Source organism: Corticium candelabrum, chromosome 14 (assembly GCF_963422355.1).
Source record: "Corticium candelabrum chromosome 14, ooCorCand1.1, whole genome shotgun sequence".
Classification (NCBI taxonomy): Eukaryota; Metazoa; Porifera; class Homoscleromorpha; order Homosclerophorida; family Plakinidae; genus Corticium; species Corticium candelabrum.
In genome coordinates this window covers 8,044,564-8,064,269 of record NC_085098.1, presented here as the reverse complement: position 1 = coordinate 8,064,269, position 19,706 = coordinate 8,044,564, and the positions used below count along the sequence as shown (strand labels likewise).

Below are 19,706 nucleotides of genomic sequence, written 5' to 3'. Positions count from 1 at the left end.
ATCTCGTATCGTAGCTGTACCATTTCAGCATGTCGATGATCGGCATGTTTGTGTTGCTTCTCTGTTGCCTATCCACTGCTCTAGCAGATAATGGAGTCGCACACGTTCGAGAGGAACGCGGTGGAATAACTGTTCTAGACCTAAAGGGCGACTTTGTGGATCTTGCGGATTCGTATGACTTTCAGTTTGATGCGGCACCGCCAGAGGTGACGGAATACTTCACGATTGATAAAGCTAACGGCATTATCTCCACACTGACGATTATAGATCGTGAAGTTCTCAATTTCTCAGCTACCGACGCTTTCGAATTTAAGGTTCAAAGCAGTCCAGGTCCTAAATTCAAGACAGTGAAAATCTATGTGGATGATATCAACGACAACGCGCCGTCGTTTCCATCTGTTGACCCACAAAACGCTACTGTTTCCGAACGCGCTGCTAAAGGAGGGATAATTGCATCTCCAAGTGCTTACGATCCAGACATTGGTAATAACACGGTGCAGTCGTACTCTGGTGTGATTACTTCCGGAAATGAAGACGGCCATTTTGTGTTGAGGCAGACCAAGCTTGGACTACACAGACTGAAGATGGAATTGGAAGTAGTGAAACCGTTAGACAGAGAGAAACAGCAGTACTATCAGTTCAACATAACAGTAAGTGATAATGGCAATCCAAGACTGAGTTCATGGATTTTATTCAACTTGACTGTGACTGATGTCAATGACAACCCACCAAGGTTTGTGACCACATCATCTTCTATTGACGTGCCTGAGGACACAAAACGAAACCATGTTTTAGTACAACTTCATGCTACAGATTTAGATGAGATTTCTCGTCTAGTGTATTCTATCATATCTGTGACTCCACAAAATTATAATAGGATGACAAGTCTTCACATGTTTGCTATTGATCCTGGCAATGGCACAATAAAACTTCTGAAGAGTCTTGACTATGAGTATCAGCTACATCGAAAACTAGACATAACTGTTCAGGTGTTTGATGGATCTTACACAGATGTAGCTGTAGTCAAGTTGAATGTCAAAGATGTTAATGACAATGCTCCTGTGTTTGTTAAGTTTATACCAAGTGAACAAAAAGTAAAAGAAGACTTGCCCCTTGGTGGGAAAATTGTTACTGTTTTGGCAATCGATAAAGACTCTGGTTCGAATAAGGATCTTCGATACAACATTACTGGAGACAAGGGATACTTTCGTATTATTCCAAAATCTTTTGGTGCTGAAATTGTTTTGCTTCAAAATCTGGATCGAGAACACATTGACAAGTTTGATCTCACAGTTACCATGTTTGATCAAGGAATTCCTTCGTTGACAGCAAGTCAAAGCCTGAATATTGTTGTGACTGATGTGAATGACAACAGTCCTACATTTGTCAAAAGTCAATACACAAAGACAGTATCTGAAGATGTTCGTGTTGGTTCTGTTATTACACCTGTGTCTGCTACTGATCCAGATGATGGTAGCAATGGTGCTGTCGAGTATTCTATACCAAAAAACCAGCCACAGTCAAATTGGTTTGCTGTGGATTCCGCAGGTGTTGTCAGAACAGTTCAGAAATTAGATAGAGAAACAGCCAGTGTTGTATATCTCATTGTGACAGCTGAGGACATGGGCAGTCCCACTCTTGCGGCAAATACAACTGTGATAGTCACTCTAACAGATGTCAATGACAATAGTCCTTTATTTTCTCAGCAGCAGTATAACATTTCTGTTCCAGAGAATGCATCACGAGGTGTGATTATTGCCGCTGTGTTTGCCAGTGACCCAGATGAGGGCACATTTGGAGATGTTACATACACAGTTGCTAGCGGATTTGTTCAGAGTGAGTTCATTCTTAATTCAACAAGTGGAGAATTGACATTGAATGCAACACTTGACAGAGAAAAAGATGCCAACTATATACTTGTTGTCGATGCTGTAGATGGTGGCATGAAAAAGTCTTTTGTCAACATTGTTGTTACAGTGATTGATATCAATGATCATCACCCCTTGTTTTACCCTCAATATTATCATTGTGTGATTTATGAAAACACGTCTGTAGGCCATCATTGTGTGTCTGTATCGGCATCTGATGAGGATGAGAATAAAGTTATGACATATCAGATTGTGAATGGAAATGAAGATGGAGACTTCAAACTTGATCGGCAATCTGGTAGTTTGGTGACAGCAAATGCTCTAGATTACGAACAACGGAAGTCATATATGCTGGTTGTAAGTGCTACAGATGCAGGAGGATTGATGTCTAATCTTGATGCAGTAGTCAATGTAACTGTGGCAAATGTGTTGGACAAACCACCCCTGTTTGGTAATGAGTCGTATGCATTTACTGTGAACGAAACAGACAATCAAGGAACCGTTGTTGGTTGGGTAAGTGCTATTATTCAAGATGCGGGAACAAAGAATGGTCAACTGTCATATTCCATTACTGGAGGAGATCCTCACAGTAAATTTGAAATCGACTCTGTATCTGGAAAAATTTCACTGATGAAGAAAGTTGATCGAGAAGCAGTGCCTTTCTATCAGCTGCAAGTTGAAGCTCATTGTTGTGGCGTGGCTCCACTGTATGCAATAGGTGATGTCAATGTTACTGTTTTAGATACCAATGACAATGCTCCTAAGTTTCGTGTTTCTGATATGGATATTTTAAGAGTTGATGAACAGTTACCTATTGGATATAAAGTAACAACCCTTGATGCAACTGATGAAGATGAAGGAGCAAATGCTGACATTTACTATCATATGACAGAGAAAACAAGTGGGCTATTTTCAATTGGTAACTCAACGGGCAATCTCTACCTCAAGCAGTCTCTAGATTACGAAACTTTAAACCAAACGTCTATTTTAGTGACAGCATATGATCGTGGATCTCCACAGCGAAGCTCCTCGGTCAGTCTTATTATTATGGTGATGGATGTCAATGATAATTTTCCTGAGTTTGTAACATCAATGTACGAAACATCCGTTTTTGAGAATGTCTCTCTTGCACACACTGTTCTTCGTGTTTCTTCAGCAGACTTGGATTCTGGCAGCAACAGTGAGATCAGCTACAGTCTTGATGGAAACAGTAAACTTCCATTTGAGATTGTTGCTACAGGTGATATTTATGTTATTACACAACTAGATGCTGAAACATTAGATTCATATGATTTCAATGTCATTGCAAAGGATAATGGACAGCCATCCCTCAATGCAACGGTTCCTGTTCACATAGATGTACTGGATGTGAATGACAATTCACCAGTTTTTGATCCTTACGTGAATTTGACATTTCTTGTAGTGGAGAATGTCCATCTTGGTTATGTTGTTGGTCAACTGGTAGCAACAGACAGAGATGAGGGACAAAATGGTATGGTGGCATATTCCTTTGCAACACAAGTTGATACTTTTCAAGTGGATCCATCAAATGGGACTATAACTGTTGCAAGTTCTATTGATCGAGAATTAAGAAGCTCATACACGTTAACTGTTACTGCATCAGATCATGGAACAATCAGACATACAACAACAACTGTGATTCATATTCACATATTAGATCTCAATGACAATGCTCCTGTTTTTGATCAGTTGAAGTCAGTATTTGCTGTGAAAGAAAACACTCCTGTCAATGAAAGTTTTGATGTTGTGCAGGCAAGGGACATGGACATTGGCGCAAATGGAGAAGTCAGGTACGTAATCAAGTCTGGAAACGAGAGAGGACACTTGTTTATTGACTACAAAGTGGGAAGTTTGATTGTAGCAAAGTCTCTAGACAGGGAAACAGTCAATTCTTATGATTTGAGCATTGAGGCATTTGACAACGGACATCCTCGTAAGGCTACCGTCAAACAAATCAAAGTTGAGGTTGTAGATGTGAATGATAATCGACCAGTGTTTTTGAACTCATCTGGTGTAAGAGTGAGGACACGAGAAGATGTAGCAGTTAACACCGTGTTGGCTCAGCTTGTTGCTACTGATGATGACAGTGGACAGAATGGAGTTGTGTTGTTCAGCATAGAACATGGTAATGTACTTTCAACTTTTCACATTGACTCAAGCAGTGGAGCACTACAAAATAGCAGGTTATTGGATTATGAGTCGAGGAAAACATATAATCTGATCATTAAGGCTACAGACAGTGCTACATTCAATGCACTTGACAGCAGCATTTCAGTGTTTATTGAACTGATTGATGTGAATGATAATAGACCTGTGTTTAGTCCATCAAGTTTTAGCAAGGCTGTCTATGAAGACATTCCTTTATTTGCATCAATTGTCAAAGTCTCAGCTACCGATGATGACCATGGAACTAATGGTGAAATTCAGTATTCAATATCAGAACGAATACCAGCAAGCAGGCAGTCCATGGCCTTTACTATTGACTCTGTTTCAGGCATTGTACGGACACAGATGCCTCTCCCTAGTGGGATAACTTCATATGACTTAATTATTGTGGCCGAAGATCAAGCTCAGTTGCTTAGTGAGCGACACAACACTACGGCAATACTAAAGATTGCTGTACAGCAACAGAGTCACTGTCCAACAGTTTTCTTTACAACTTCAGATCAGCTGACTGTCTCTGAAGATTCACCCATCAACCAACCTCTCTATGTAGTAGCAGCAAGAGATAACAATCCAACAGGCTGTTCAGTCACAAGTCAGAAATTTTCATACAGCTTAGATCATGGTAATGAAAGAAACACATTTGAGCTGGACTATGTAACAGGAGAACTCAAGTTGTCAAAGAGTTTAGATAGAGAAGCACGTGATTACTACAATTTGTCAATTCATGCGTATGGGGAGGGAGCTCCTCCACCAATTGTTGCTCAGAATTTGCGAGTAACTGTGACTGATGTCAATGACAACTCTCCAATATTTGACTCTGTTACTTATACTGCAGATGTAGATGAAGGCGCTGCTGAAGGCACCAGGATTTTGAAAGTCCATGCAGATGATTATGATTCGGGAAGCAATGGTGATGTGACGTACTCAATTTTGGCTGGAAATCAATTTGGCTTTTTTACTGTTCATAACAAGACAGGTTGGATTCAACTAGCATCTGTTCTCACACCACCTCAAGACCAAAGTTTATTTCGACTGACAGTGAGAGCAGAGGACAGGGCACAGCAACCAAAATGGACAACAGTTGAAGTAGTGGTGTCAGTTCATGCTCGCCTTATGCCACCGTCTTTTCGTCAACCAAACTATGTTTTTCCTGTTTTGGAGAATAACCCAGATCATGCGACAATTGGCATTGTTCAAGCATTTGACACTGCTCATCGTCAAGTAAACTATGAAATCTTGGGGAACACTCTAAGCAGTTTATTTACTATTGGAAACAGCAGTGGTTCTATTACTGTAACAAGAGCATTGGACTATGAAATAGAGCAAGAGTTTAAATTTATTGTTCGGGCATCCCTTGCTATCAATTCATCTCTTGCTACTACAATTGATGTCAAAGTACAAGTACAAGATGCTAATGACAATAGCCCAGTGTTTGAATTTGCAACATACCCTAAATTTCTAACTGAGGCTGCTGCAGTTGGACTGTCAGTGCTTCGTGTCAAGGCAAATGACGCTGACAGTGGCTTGCATGGAACTCTCATTTACTCTCTTGAAGGATCTGATGGCTCATTCATTGTAAATTCATCTACTGGTTGGATAAGCGTTGCTACACCTTTAGACAGAGAAAAGACCAGTACATACGTTTTCCAGGTTAGAGCTTCTGAGTCAACTTCCCAAAGTCCACAGTCAACATTTTGCCTAGTCCAAATTACCCTTCAGGATATCAATGACAACTCACCTATTTTCACACAGTTGTCTTATCAAGTCAATGTGTCAAGTAATGTTCTTCCTCACACTAAAGTTCTTCAGATAGTTGCTCTGGATGCAGATGCTGGATCAAATGGTGCTGTGACTTACAAATTTGATACAGATCAGACAGCTTTTCTATTGGATCAGCAGACTGGCTTAATTACAATATCCAAGATCGGATTGGTTGCAGAACATTTGTATTCTTTTACTGTTACAGCTGCAGATGGAGGAAGCACACCCCGTATCACTCATCAATCTGTTGAAGTTCATGCTGTTGATTCTTTAAAGCAGCTTCCGCCACGCTTTTTGCAGTCAACCATGCGTCTTAATATTGATGAGAACACAGCAGCAAGTTTTCTCCTGGCTACCATAGAGGCTGTAAGTGACAGACCAGCAACAAACATGCAATATTCCTTTTCTAGTGGAAATCACGGCAGCAAGTTTAATATTAGAACGTCCAGAACAGGTGGAACTGTTGGCTTGTTGACTCTTACCAAATCACTTGATGCTGACACTGTGGACTTCTATGACTTGGTAGTAAGAGCTGATGATAATGGATCACCTGCACTCCACAGTGACATGCATGTGTACGTCAATGTCACTCCTGCCAGGGGAGGCATTGCTGAGTTTATCAATCCCAGAATTGGCTATGTTTATGAGAATCAACCAGTCAATACTTCTCTTATGACTATCACTGCTTGCAACCCTTTCTCAACATGCAAGCCTAACAAATTTCAATACTACCTTGCAACAGATGGTGATTCAACAGCTTTTGTGATTGATCAAAAGACTGGTGAGTTGAAGACAGCAAAGCTTCTAGATGCTGAGACAAAGCAATCATATGATATTGTTGTAACTGCTGTAGACTTGTCAATGGGTAGTCAGAGTGGAACAGCTACTATCCAAATTACTGTTCTAGATCAGAATGACAATGAACCACATTTCTTACCTCCTTCCAATGTTTCGGTGGTGGAAGGTATAAAAGAAGGGAGTGTTATTACAACCCTCAGTGCTATGGACGCTGATGTCAGTCATCGTCTTAGTTTTGCTCTCACTGCAGGCACTGACAACAAATTTTATGTGGATGCAACTACTGGGCGTGTGACAGTGGAGTATGCTTTAGATTATGAGACATCTAACTTTTATGAAGTGAATGTTGCTGTGTATGATGGTGTCCACACAGATCGAACAAAATTTTATGTGACAGTGTTGGACAGCAATGACAATCTTCCTCAATTTTCTTCATTGAGCTACGAGTCAAGTGTCTTTGAGAGAAGTGAACCAGGAACCATTGTTGCCAATGTGAAGGCAACAGACAGAGATTCAGGTTCAAACGGTGAGATCCGGTATGCGTTGCGTGATAGTTACAACTATCTCTTCCGGGTAAATCCACAGACTGGTAATGTCAGCTGCAATATGACAGTCTTCTACCGGTATGGCAGTAAAGATTTCTATGACCTCAAAGTGATTGCTTATGATCACGGTACCCCAATGCTGTCTTCTGAGGCAACTGTTACTGTTCGCATTATTGACCTCAATGATAATGCTCCTCATTTTGTTAAGTCATTGTTTCTGGTTGAGGTTCCGGAGAATGTTCATCAAGGATCAACTGTTGGAGCAGTGAAAGCAATTGATACAGATGAAGGTGCTAATGGGGAATTGAATTACCAGTCTGTTGCGGGGAATGGTACCAAATACTTCATTGTTGAAGCTAAAACGGGATCAATAGTAGTTGTTCGGCAAGGCTTTGTTCTCAGTGAAGTGTACAGTTTAATGGTCAGAGCATTTGATTCAGGAACATATTTAGGAGTGCAAGAGAACACAACACAAGTTAAACTCATTATTGTTCACAAACAACCAGTGACGTTTGAGCAAAAATTGTACAATGTCTCATTGGCAGAGGGTCTTGATCCTGGATCTGTTGTAATCAAAGTAGTAGCTTATGCTGGATCTCCAAATTTTTCTATTCCTCTTGAATATCAGATTTCTCGTGGACCTAACAGTTCACAGTTTGTAATTGACCAGACATCTGGGAAGATTCTTACCAGGGCTACTTTGGATTACTTTGATTCGGCTCAGTATCAAATAACTGTCATTGCGAGTGACACTTCATCTCCTGCATCTTCAGCTACTGCAACTGTGCTGGTAAATATCATTGATAAGAATAACCATCCACCCGTATTTGACAAGTCAATCTACACAGCACTGATTCTTGAAAATTCACGTAATCTCGCAATTAGAACTGTGTCAGCGGCAGATAAAGATTCTGGATTGAACAGCAAAATCAGATTCTCGTTAGTGGAAAGCCTCGACTCAATGATCTTCAGGATTGATGCTGTTACTGGGAATATCACAGCACGTGAGAGTTTAGACTATGAAAAAAGACAGCACTACTCGTTTATTGTGAAGGCTGTTGATTTGGGACAGCCTCCATTGTCATCAACTACGCGGGTGAATGTAACTGTTCAGGGTGAGAACGAGATGATTCCTGAATTTGAACATAATTCTTATAAATTTAGCATCCAGGCTGAAACTCCTTCTGGTGCGAGCGTTGGTCAAGTGAGAGCAACTGATGGTGACCATGGCTCTGATGGGAAAGTGTATTATGAGTTCAAGGATGAACAAGCTGCAGCTGAATCAGCTCAAGTCTCAATCGATGTTAATACTGGAGTGATCACGTTCAATGGACAGACTGAAAAGTCTTTTAAGAACTCTCGTGTAAGAAGAGCAACAGAACATGCACTGTTTGTTGTTGCAAGAGATGGTGGACGTCCTTCATTGACGGGAACTGCTGTGGTAGTAGTTGATGTTTCAGGGATTGAGGCGACCAAGGAGCCATCTTCAGGAAACAGCTCAAGTCCGATGATTGGTATTATTATCGGTGCTGTGATAGCAGTTGTGGCATTACTGATCGTTGGTATTGTCATTTTGCTGCTTCGGAAAAGGCGGACACAACGTCTTGACATTACCAACGGCGGAAAATCAGTGAGTAAAAAACCTCCAATTACTCTCTATGCATCTAGCAATCCAAGTGTGAGTAGTCATGACAAATATCGACAGTCAGACCAACAACATCAACATTCACACGAAATGCATGTCTATGGCTCTAATGAACGTTCAATCGATGTGGGTGGTGTTGACAAAGAAATGAGTAAGTCCAATTCGTCGTTGCTTACAAGTGTACGATTTCAGAGTCAAGATAGACTGTTGACCGCTAGTTGTAGTCCCCAGAACAGTACTAATTCATCTGATGCGGATCTCAGTCCTGAAGAAAAAGAAACGGTTGTTTTACCTAGTGCAAGTGAGAGCAGTGCTGTCAGCATGCTACCAAAGAAAGCCTACTCTCCCAGTCAGTCTCGGACAGAATCAGAAGTGAGAACCAATTCTGATGCGGGATCTGTCAGAAGTGGTACCAGACAGGATATGGATCCAAAACAGTTACAGAATATTTGGAGAGATTTGGAGAAATTAGGTCTGAATGACGGTCAGGAAAGTACATATGATTTTAACATTCAGGGCGGTGGAGAAGCGGATGGAGGCATTGACGTTAGCAACTTGCTGAACACTCGCTTGGCTGAAGCTGATGCGGATGAGTTTGATGCGTTTATTGATGGTACCAGAGCGTTTAGCTACGAAGGTGCATCTGATACCGTGACTGTGTCAGCAGGAGGCTCTATAGCATCTACAGGATACGCAGAAGACGATTTCATGTCTAATCCTTATGCTCCACACTATCAACGTCCTTGGCTGTCCGAAATCAACAGAACACGGCCACCAAAGCAACCACCACCGGGAGCCGCTCCAGTGAGACCAGGAGCCTCTTTTCCATCTCAGCAAGGCCGCGCGGTGCAGCGTCACCCTATGACAAACCATCACGCTCGTAAATTCGGAGCTCCTCCTCTCTCTGGTAGAAATCGGCTGAAAGGCATGAAGAACAATGGTCTGTCACCTTGTATATCTCCTGGAGTGTCCATGTCTACTTCTTTGGCTACAACGCCGGAAGCAACACCATCTGCTGGAAATCTTTCACCAATCCTCTCACCGACCCTCTCTCCGTCAGAAAGAACAGAATCTAGAGGTTCATCACCGTCTATGACTCCCACACATTCGTCGGTGTCAGAAGTAGACGCAGTCGACCGCTGAGATACAAGAGAACCGGTCATATTGTACAATTATGCTAAAATGGAATTCGGTCATATTTGAAATGTGTCTTCTGTCTATGAGGGCAATCACTTTACATTCTGTTTAGAGAATATGTTTAGCAGTATTTGTATTTTTGGTGATATCGAATGGTAGAACTGGTGTGGCTCTAAATTAAGTAAGCTATATGCGATATCAAGTACAGAGATCAAGTGTGGTTGTATGTATACGCGGCTTACGGATATATATTGCAGCTGGCTGAATTCCAGTTTGTGGTTGCGTAGTGACTGCATGCATGTACACTCCATGCATTATCATAACTGATCTTTAATTTATACATACATACATACATATATATATATATATATATATATATATATATATATATATATATATATATATATAGCTAGGTTGTTGCTACCATCCAGTTTATTTTAATTACAGTTATAGGTCCAATATTTAGATAAGATCATACACACGAAAACGTTCTAACGTCCTGAATTCGCCATGTGCTTCAGTGACGTAGGAACCTAGATTTGGTCGCCCCAGTGCTTCTACCCCGTGCTTCTGCCCCCGTGCTTCTGCCCCGTGCTTCTGCCCCCGTGCTTCTGCCCCCGTGCTCTGCCCCCGTGCTTCTGCCCCCGTGCTTCTGCCCCCGTGCTTCTGCCCCCGTGCTTCTCTCCCCGCGGCCGGTTCGATCTATACGTTTATGTGCTTCACGTATACGTACAGTACACCATGCAAACAGCGTTGAACATATGTATCACTTAGACTACCTATAGATCAGTACACTGTACAGTACCCTAGGCATGGCCATATCTAGCGTTGAAAGTGGGCGGTTAGGTTTACAAAAATGGACCGCTGACGTCACAAACCATTACGTGATTTTATGTTTTAGTGTCTACATATAGTCTTCGGAAACTAGAGATCAGCAATCTTGATGGAGTCAAAAGCAAACACTAGACTTAGTGCAAGAGATCAATTCTATAGCTCTAGCTAGTCTGCAAGAATGAATTTGAGAATGAGCAATTAGAGCAGACCTACAGACTTAGAATTTGTCTACATCTACTTCTGAGTCCGACATGAAACAAGCGACTTTGGATCGAAAGAGGACTTTCACAGTTGAGGGCGGTTCCCACACTAGCTCCGGATCCCAACTCTCAAACCTCCCAACCCCCAAACCTCCCAACCCCCAAACCTTCCAACCCCCAAACCTTCCAACCCCCAAACCTCCCAACCCCCAAAGCTCCCAAACCTGCTAGACCTCTCAAACCTCCTAAACCCCCAAACCTCCCAAACCTCCTAAACCCCCTAAACCCCCAAACCTCCTAAACCCCCAAACCTCCTAAACCCCCTAAACCCCCAAACCTCCTAAACCCCCTAAACCCCTAAACCCTCCCAAACCCCAGGCCTGACTGTACTATACTGTAGGTAATTAATTTAAAGTATACAGACACTACAACCACTGAAAAATTTGTAGATATCCAATGCAATTAATTGTTGTGGTCGTACTTTCCTTTCAAAGTTTGCATACCCATTTTGAAATATCAGTTACCATCTTATGCAATTGCAAGGATGGGAGCAAGAATCTAGACGTAGAATAACAATATTAGTATGATCTAGATAAAAAAAGCTGTTGAACATTTTTATTGTCTATTCTGTGTCGCAATTTTATATCTAGAATTTATTATTTACAACACATCTACTATTGTCTAGAGTTTGACAACGTCGAGGCAACTTCGTGATCTCCTGCTCCTGATGTCGTCCTTCCCAGACTCATTAGCCAGGTGCGCGTGTTTGGAGCTTCGAGGCCAATGGCGGCTCGTCTCGTGCATTTAGCAGCATTACCACGTCGTCTATCGACCTCCCTACGATCTTTTAATCAATACTTAACCCTATATACTGCGGTTTCGAATGAAGAAGAAGTCGATGGCGTCAGTCATGTGTGTCGTGTACTCACAAATTCTGTTTCTCCTTTCAGCAGCCGACAAATGCCTGCAGGATTGTCGAGAATAGATCCAATGGCGCCCTTGTCTCGCAAAGAAGTGCGGAGATATGAAGCGGCGAGAATTTCAGGTCAAAAAGCGGCTGAATACGTCGCTTCTCGGTGGGACGTCATGAAACTCTCCCTTACAGACGAGCGGGTAAACGAGAGAGCAAAGAGGGAGATGAAACGAAAGTCTAGAGGGAGGAGTGAAAAGGCACTTCGTTACTTGATCGACAAGCGTCGGACGAGTAGAGCTGTAAAGATGTTTCAACGTCTGCGAAGTGACGACGTTCAAGTGTCCGTTGAATGTCAAAACCGATTGCTTGATTTACTGTGTTTCTATGGTCTGAAAGATGATAGCTTGATCGATAACTGGTCGAAAGAGGACGGGGAAATAAATACAAAGAGTAAGATAGAAGAGAAAGAAACTGTTGATGATATTGAAAGGTTGAGTGAACGGCAAGAAACCACAGCGTTTCTTCATTGGCAACACGGCAATAGGGCAGCAAGTAAATTTTATGATCAAATGACTGAAAAGAACGTGGAAACGTACGAGATTATGATTGCATCAAAGGTGAGATTCAGTTTATTTGAGGAAGCTATGGACATTTTCAGACAAATGAGAAGGTTGAGTTTACAGCCACGTATTGCAACTTACAACAGCCTCATCAGGGCATCTGGTGCTAGCACAAAGAACAATCTGGACGTAGTCACTGAGCTGCTGTCACAGATGAGCACGAATGAAGATCCCATTAAACCAGACTCAATAACGTTGACTGTCATAGTGAAAGCCATCTCGAATGCAGGAAAACAGAATGGCAACTTTCTGTTGCAAATATGGCGTGAGATCACTGAGGCTGGTGTCACACCAACACTTGCAGCATACAGTGCCTTGCTTAGTTTCTGTGTAAGAAATGATCAAGTTGGCATTATTTACACCATCGTAGATCACTTGGAACGTGATCCATCACCTTTACAGAAGATAGTTGAAGAAGACGATTTTGACTTTTTTGGCCTTGCTTCTCCGGCTGTATTAGATCTACAAGATGTGTCCCTTGCTGAACGACTTTACGCTTTGTTCTTACGCGGAAGCCCTATTGCTTTTGCAAATCCCTCAAGATTCCTGACAGATTTATTGACTGTCATTGCAAGGTTTGGATCCGCATCTATGTTTCTTCGTCATTATCGTCAGTGTGTCCCTAGTATCTTTATTCCTACAGAGTACGCTTATTCAAAGTTTTTCCTTTCTTGTAAACATCGAGGAGAGTCGGCAGAAGCAGCGTTTCTCTGGAATCATGCAGTTCACATGAATGTAAGCTTGACACCTGGATTGGTTGACCAAGCCTTACAAGCCGTTACTAGCTATGTGCCATCTCCTCTCGATCAGAGTGGGGTGTTTAGAACTACTCTTTTGATTCTTGACTGTATGGATGAGATGGAGCTGACACCAACACGAAATAGTGTTGGTGGGGCAATACGTCTGTACGCTGAAGTTCAGCCATTTGAAGAAGTGATGGATTTTATGACAAAATGTGTGGCAAAGAAATGGTCTGCAAGCTACTGGAGCCTATGCCTGCTTTTGGAGGAGTGTATTAGGCGACAAGATGTAGACAATATGTTGCTTGTGGTGAGGATTTTAGTGAATGATGGCTATGAAGTGAAACAATTACATCAACAGCAGTTGAGACAACAGTTAAGCTTGAATGCAAGAGAAGAGGAGGAGCTGGAAGGCTTGCTTTATATGCAAAGTAAACACGTATAGAATGGACAGCCATCAGGAGAGGCAGGTGAGGCAAAACTGTGATGATAGAGCACTGATATTTGACAGTTCAAGTGTAGAAAAATGCATGTTGGATTGTCAGTTAGCTTTATGTTCAGGTTCTGTAGGAAATTACAGTAATTGTGAGACATTGCTTCCTTCTCATTGTTTCCTCATACATATTCAAGTGCTGTGTTTTAATTCCAATGGGATCTGATCATGATATATACTCACTGTTAGCACATTTGTCACTATTGAATAAACAGCAAATAAAATACCCTGTAGCCTGTTTTACCTGGTTGTGTTTAGGTGTGCCTCTATTCACATGATTCCTAATTCTGTATTGCATAGTAAATCAAGTGTCTTGCCACTAAAGCTGTACATGCATCTAATGAAACTGAGGCCTATAATACATACTGCAGATCAGCAGTCTCACTACAACATCACCTCCATGTCTGTCAAAACAGTTTGTCAAAATCAAGTAGAAATAAAGGCCAGATACATTCATTTCCTGATTGTTCACGCTGTTGAAACAGAGTCATTCTCACTTGCTTCTGATGACAATGATGTGAGTCCCATCTCAGCAGCAGCTTGATGCAGCTTCTCTAAAACAACAGGAAATGTTGGCCGGTCTTTTCTTTGCTTGCTCCAACAAAGCTTCATTAGACATTGAACAGAAGGAGGACATAAAGCAGGGATGGATGGTCTTCTACCTTGACAAACAGCTTCCATTATCTAAAAGATATCATGATTAGTTAGAAGCACATGTACTGAACCTAGTCCACACCTATAGTTCACCTGGTAAGACAACGTAAATTCAGGAAATGGACATAAATATGATGGTGGTATGCTTAGGTTTCCAGGGTCCCTGACCGGAGGAATTGACGATGCAGTGAACTCCCACAGAACAATGGCAAACGAATAAACGTCTGCTTTGCTTGTCATTATTGGTCTGTCTGCCATCATTTCTGGAGCAGTAAACCGCAATGTGCCTGGAGCTCGAGTGTTTCTACTGCTCCCTCTTCTTAAGGCATGAGTATCTTTAATATGTTTGGCAACACCGAAATCACACACTTTCACTCTCCAGTGGTTGTTGACAAGTAGATTGCTTGACTTGAGGTCACGATGAATAACGGGAGGCCGTCTCGAATGCAAATATACCATCCCATTAGCTGCATCAATGATCTGAAACACAACACGGATTTATGTTTGCTGTTCGATGTAATTATAAGCAACAAACCATTTTCAACTTCTGTAGCCAACTGATTGAAATATTGAGAGTTCTCAATAAGTTCTTGACTGACCCTTTTCGTACATACTCCATTACAATACAAACATATCCTGGTTCAGTGCACAAACCCAGCAATCGGACAATATTTTCATGATGGAGTTTACTAGACACATGTGACATGCCAGTAATGAGCATGCGAAGACCTTATACACAACATCACTACAGACATGCTTGCACAGACATGGGCATGCAAGAGGTTAACTCTGAGACAAGTAAATCAGTCAAATTTACTTGGTTATGAACAAGTCCAACAACCATACCTTAAAACTTCTGCTTCTCGAATGAAGGCACTTATATCAGTACCAGTATCATACATGCTTTGAGAGTTGATCATCTTTACTGCCACAGTTGACCCATGAAGCTTAGCACGATACACTGTACCATAACCTCCACTTCCAATCCTACACACCATGTATCACTGCTACAACATCACAATCCATGCAAATACAAATGGAAGTAAAGGCATACTGTTCTCTCAAATGCAACGAGGTATATGACACAAGAAATGAGCTGAGATTGGGTGCAATCTTAGTGCTGCCATAATATGTACTTTTTTCCACAACAGTGTGTGTCAGATGTTGGCCTAACTGTCGATATCGATGATACGAAACACATCCTACTATCATCAACATAACCACCAACAGTGGAACAACAACTGATGGTACAATAATTATTGACAGCAGGCTTGACTTTAAGGGGTGTTGTGGCTCTATACAAAAATAGCACAAGATATACTAACAACAAAAACAGCATTTTCTTTTGCCTTCACCTGGTGCTAGTTTACAAGTGTTGCTCTGATGAGGCTTAAAGGTAAAAAGAGTCTCTTTGTATGAATAGCATGGCTGATCATGGTCAATGCATAATTTAAATCTCCTCATCCACAGCACTTTGTCATTGCAGCAGAACTGATTGCCAGATAAAAGCCTGAATAAAGATTTAATATCGCCTGTTTAATGCTATTGCACTCTCACGTACAATTAACCATGCAGCTACTGCATGTATACCAGCTAGTCAAGAATTTAGCTTACTCATCTACCCACTCACCCACCCACTCACCTGCCTGTCTGTTGGCATGCTTACAATATCTGCAATATTAATTTAAGTTGCTAGTTGTGCTTTTTATTACATACAGTATACGATGTTGCATCGATGCACTGCAATGAGACTGCTGCATCACTCGTAGTACACCAGAGTTATTTGTCATCGTGTGAATTACGTTGTTTTTCAAATTTCTAAAATTAAAACATACTCAAGTCTCAGTCATTATAACAGAACACACCACATTGCTGACATGACAACATTAGAATCGATGCTGAATCCTGTTAATTCCTGCCGACCAATATATGACAAGTTATTGCTGCTGATGTCACTACAAACATCAAAACTATTGCAATTAAAACGCATTAATGCAAATATAAAGAAAATAAGCAGAATAATTAATAATTAAGACTAGACTCCAATATCAACATTAATTCATCATTTGAAACTCTAGCATTGACCAAGTTGCATGGTCAGCATAGTACTTGATGTTTCAGTTAGATAGGGCCCATAAACAAAGTATGCAGAAATATTCATATAACTTAATAGTTTAGTCCATGCAATATCTGCTAGAACTCAACAGAAATAAGTAACACAAAATTAGTATACAATGTATACATAATGTACCATGTCGAGTACAGATGGTTGACAGTATATAATTCAACCATTACGTACTGTTTGATACACTTTGCATCACGTGTGTATTCTCCAAGCAACATGCAAACATGTAAAATAATACAGATGTCAGAAGATGACAATGTTAATGTATTGTTAATTGGTCTAAAGAAGCGCAATTGAATTGTATATCTTACACATAACCATAAACAAACCATCAATACTGTAGTACGTGATAAATATGTCAGTCAAACACTTACAGATTCTTTAGTCTGCAGCCATCAAATGACCCAGAAACTAAGTAGTTGATTTGACATCCTTGGAGATTTCTGGAAAAAACACAAGACCAACAAATTAACCCTGTAAACATCTAGAAACATAATTGCATAAACAATGCAAACCAACAATTTCTCCAGAACAGGATTTTCAGAACCTCTATATTGAATACACAAACTGGATGCCACAAAGCCAGTGCCTTTAAATAGATTGTACGAGAGATCGCTGCACATTTTTTCATGCACAATCACTTTCCATACACAAATTTAAATTAAAAATTATCCAACGTACAGACTCTTTAAATTTGGTGTCTTCCAAAATGGCCAATCAGGAATAGTAGTCAGTAAGTTGTGGCTCATTGACCTGCAAATCAAAGTGTCTCAATAATTATTGATTTCAAACATGCCTGCACTTTGTTCATTTATATTATGTTTATAGTCTATGCACTACTAACAAGAACTTATAAATTACTGCTAACAACACATACATGTATATTATATACACACCTATCGTCTCAAAAGTGTCCAATGGTCACACAAACAGGAGCTATTTTTTGGTACAGAATCATGCATCTTGCAGAATTCAAACCTTATCTCAAAGAGAAATTCCATAATGACAAAACGCATGCACATCTGTGGCTAGCATATGTATTTATATAGTCAATCACTAATAATGCTTGGGCTTGAATATAAAAACAACAAGTCTCAAAATACTAAATGTGTTTCAAGATCTTTCAAATGTATACTAGTATTCACGTTCTGACGTTTCAAGTTTATATAAATTTGCTTAATTAAATCAACACCATCTTTACCTGTTTGAAATATGGCTACTTATCTAAATCACTATGCAATGTCTCATGTAAATATTATTTCACTTACAGAGTTTTCAATTTCTTAAAATAGCAAAATGTCTTTTCATGAAACGATGTGATGTGACAGCTAATCAAGTGTCTAGAAAAATAGAGTTAGATTGTTTTATTAGAACCAGCAGACAGCTGGCTTCCAATGCATAATCATGCAATTAGTGCACTCACAACTCCAGCAAGTGGGTCCTAAACCTTGCAAAGAAGTCCTTGGAAATTTTACTCAGATTATAGTCTATCAGTGTTCTGCAATTAGACATCATGATCAGCACAAAGATTCAAATTATGCGGTACCACATGTCATAGTCACGCGGTACCATGGTACTACGTGTCACGCGATGCCGCATGTAATTTGAAACAAGAACTAACAAGCTAATAACAACACATCCTTTGGGAAGCAGTGCTGGCAAATTTTCCATCCTAGATCGTAGTCCTTTTCCTGTACAAGTAACGTTGAAACATCGTCGCTTCGTGCTAAAATGTGACCTCGATGTGTCATCTCTGCAAACACAGTTTTCCGGACACGGCGGATCCGGAGGAACTTGGCCCCATTCCACATCACATGTGGTACTCCTGATAACATGAGGTAAGGTGACAGCTAACAGAAAGAAGACGAAAACAGCAACAGTAGGTCGCCCTAGCCCTGCTGCAGACTTCATGGATCCGGACACAGCACGACTTGAGCATCAAACGTAACGTGAATGGTTGCCAAAGCCGTCTGAATAATCGGAATAGGATTACCGAGCGCTGACTCTAGTTGCAAAGCTCATTGGTTCGTGGACTATACGAAAACAAAGAAACCTGCTGCGGATAAATGACACTAATATTGTATAGCTATGCAAATTCTAAGTACTAGTCAAAAGTTGCTATTACATGACTAGCAAATCATGCAGCCGCGCTACGGGTTCGCAAAGTTTTAGTTTTCTGCTACAATTTCTATACGTACTAGTTAATTAGCATTTCGTGATAGCAAACCGTGATGCTGATGCAGTGTCTACAATTAGCGTAAAGCTGGATTTACAATATGCAAACACTTGAGCGTCGCGTGCGTCCAGTCACGTTGTCTTGCGTTGGAGTGGCACGTATCGCGTCACACGCGTCGCACAATTCACAATACGATTTCAGCGCGCCGTAGACGTCGCTGCCTGAATTATTGAACTGACCACTCGCGCTTCGATTATCTACTAGCAGAACTCTGCCGGAACCCCCAGCTTGCTCAAAATCAATTTCTAGGCGTTCTCCCATGCACGCAGGTCTTTGTACGTCTTGCAGTTGATCATCCACAAGCAAGGACAGCTCCCTACACAATCTATAGACCGCTCAACGTCGAGTACAGCGCCCAAATCAATAATCATTGCCCACGGAAGCCACACGTGCATTTATAGTTGGCTGTGATTGGTCGAAATCAAGGTGCTACTTCCGACGCGACGTGTACAGCTTCCGATTCGACGCTCAAATAGAACTTGGTTCTATTTGGACGCGTCGCGTTCGTCGAACGTCGCGTCGCGTAGACCATTTACAATTTGAATTTGTACTACGCGACGTGACGCGACGCGACACTCAAGCGTTTGCATATTGTAAATCCAACCTAATAGGGCAGACGGCTTTTAGTTGAAGTATCATTTTGTTTAAACTCGTCTCTAGACTCCTATCTAGACATAATATCTACTAGTAGATAATAGTGCTGTTGGTCATGTACGCACACAACAAATTAAATCGCTCGCCGCATATAGGCGTCAAGACTGCAGGCGGGGACTATTGGCAAGCCACTGTGGAGGCACGTGCTCAGATGACGTAATAATCAAGGGAAACGGTTATACCCTTATGGTATCAAATATCCACGATCGTTTACTTGTGTTGCTTATTTTATTTTCTCACAAGAAGCAATGAAAAGGTACCGTACTGTAACCGTAAATGTATAATGACAGTATTGC

The 19,706-nt window shown here is 41.1% G+C and overlaps 3 protein-coding genes across 5 annotated transcripts; 2 read left to right on the top strand and 1 right to left on the bottom strand.

Moving 5' to 3' along the window:
- Window positions 1–29: 29 nt before the first annotated feature.
- LOC134190421 (protocadherin Fat 4-like) lies at window positions 30–10,171 on the top strand. The gene has a single exon (XM_062658874.1). It carries the CDS (start codon window positions 30–32, stop codon window positions 9,945–9,947), a length of 9,918 nt encoding a protein of 3,305 aa, XP_062514858.1. The 3' UTR covers window positions 9,948–10,171.
- Window positions 10,172–11,761: 1,590 nt separating this feature from the next.
- On the top strand, window positions 11,762–13,891 carry LOC134189702 (small ribosomal subunit protein mS39-like). Its single transcript, XM_062658059.1, has one exon. It carries the CDS (start codon window positions 11,936–11,938, stop codon window positions 13,691–13,693), a length of 1,758 nt encoding a protein of 585 aa, XP_062514043.1. The 5' UTR covers window positions 11,762–11,935; the 3' UTR covers window positions 13,694–13,891.
- Window positions 13,892–13,989: 98 nt separating this feature from the next.
- On the bottom strand, window positions 13,990–18,925 carry LOC134189701 (uncharacterized). 3 transcript variants are annotated; one of them, XM_062658055.1, is made up of 14 exons: window positions 18,142–18,922; window positions 17,944–18,018; window positions 17,789–17,860; window positions 17,202–17,273; window positions 17,040–17,135; window positions 16,895–16,963; window positions 16,273–16,350; window positions 16,112–16,213; window positions 15,751–15,905; window positions 15,450–15,690; window positions 15,242–15,382; window positions 14,931–15,084; window positions 14,489–14,875; window positions 13,990–14,425 (listed from the first exon to the last, which is right to left on the bottom strand). In XM_062658055.1, exons 1-14 carry the CDS (start codon window positions 18,429–18,431, stop codon window positions 14,210–14,212), a joined length of 2,148 nt encoding a protein of 715 aa, XP_062514039.1. In that variant the 5' UTR covers window positions 18,432–18,922; the 3' UTR covers window positions 13,990–14,209. The 3 variants fall into 3 exon arrangements, with proteins under 3 accessions (XP_062514039.1, XP_062514040.1, XP_062514042.1); XM_062658056.1 differs by having other exon boundaries at window positions 14,288–14,425; window positions 14,478–14,875; window positions 18,142–18,925; XM_062658058.1 differs by lacking the exon at window positions 13,990–14,425 and having other exon boundaries at window positions 14,735–14,875; window positions 14,931–15,031; window positions 18,142–18,925.
- Between the last annotated feature and the right edge of the window lie 781 nt (window positions 18,926–19,706).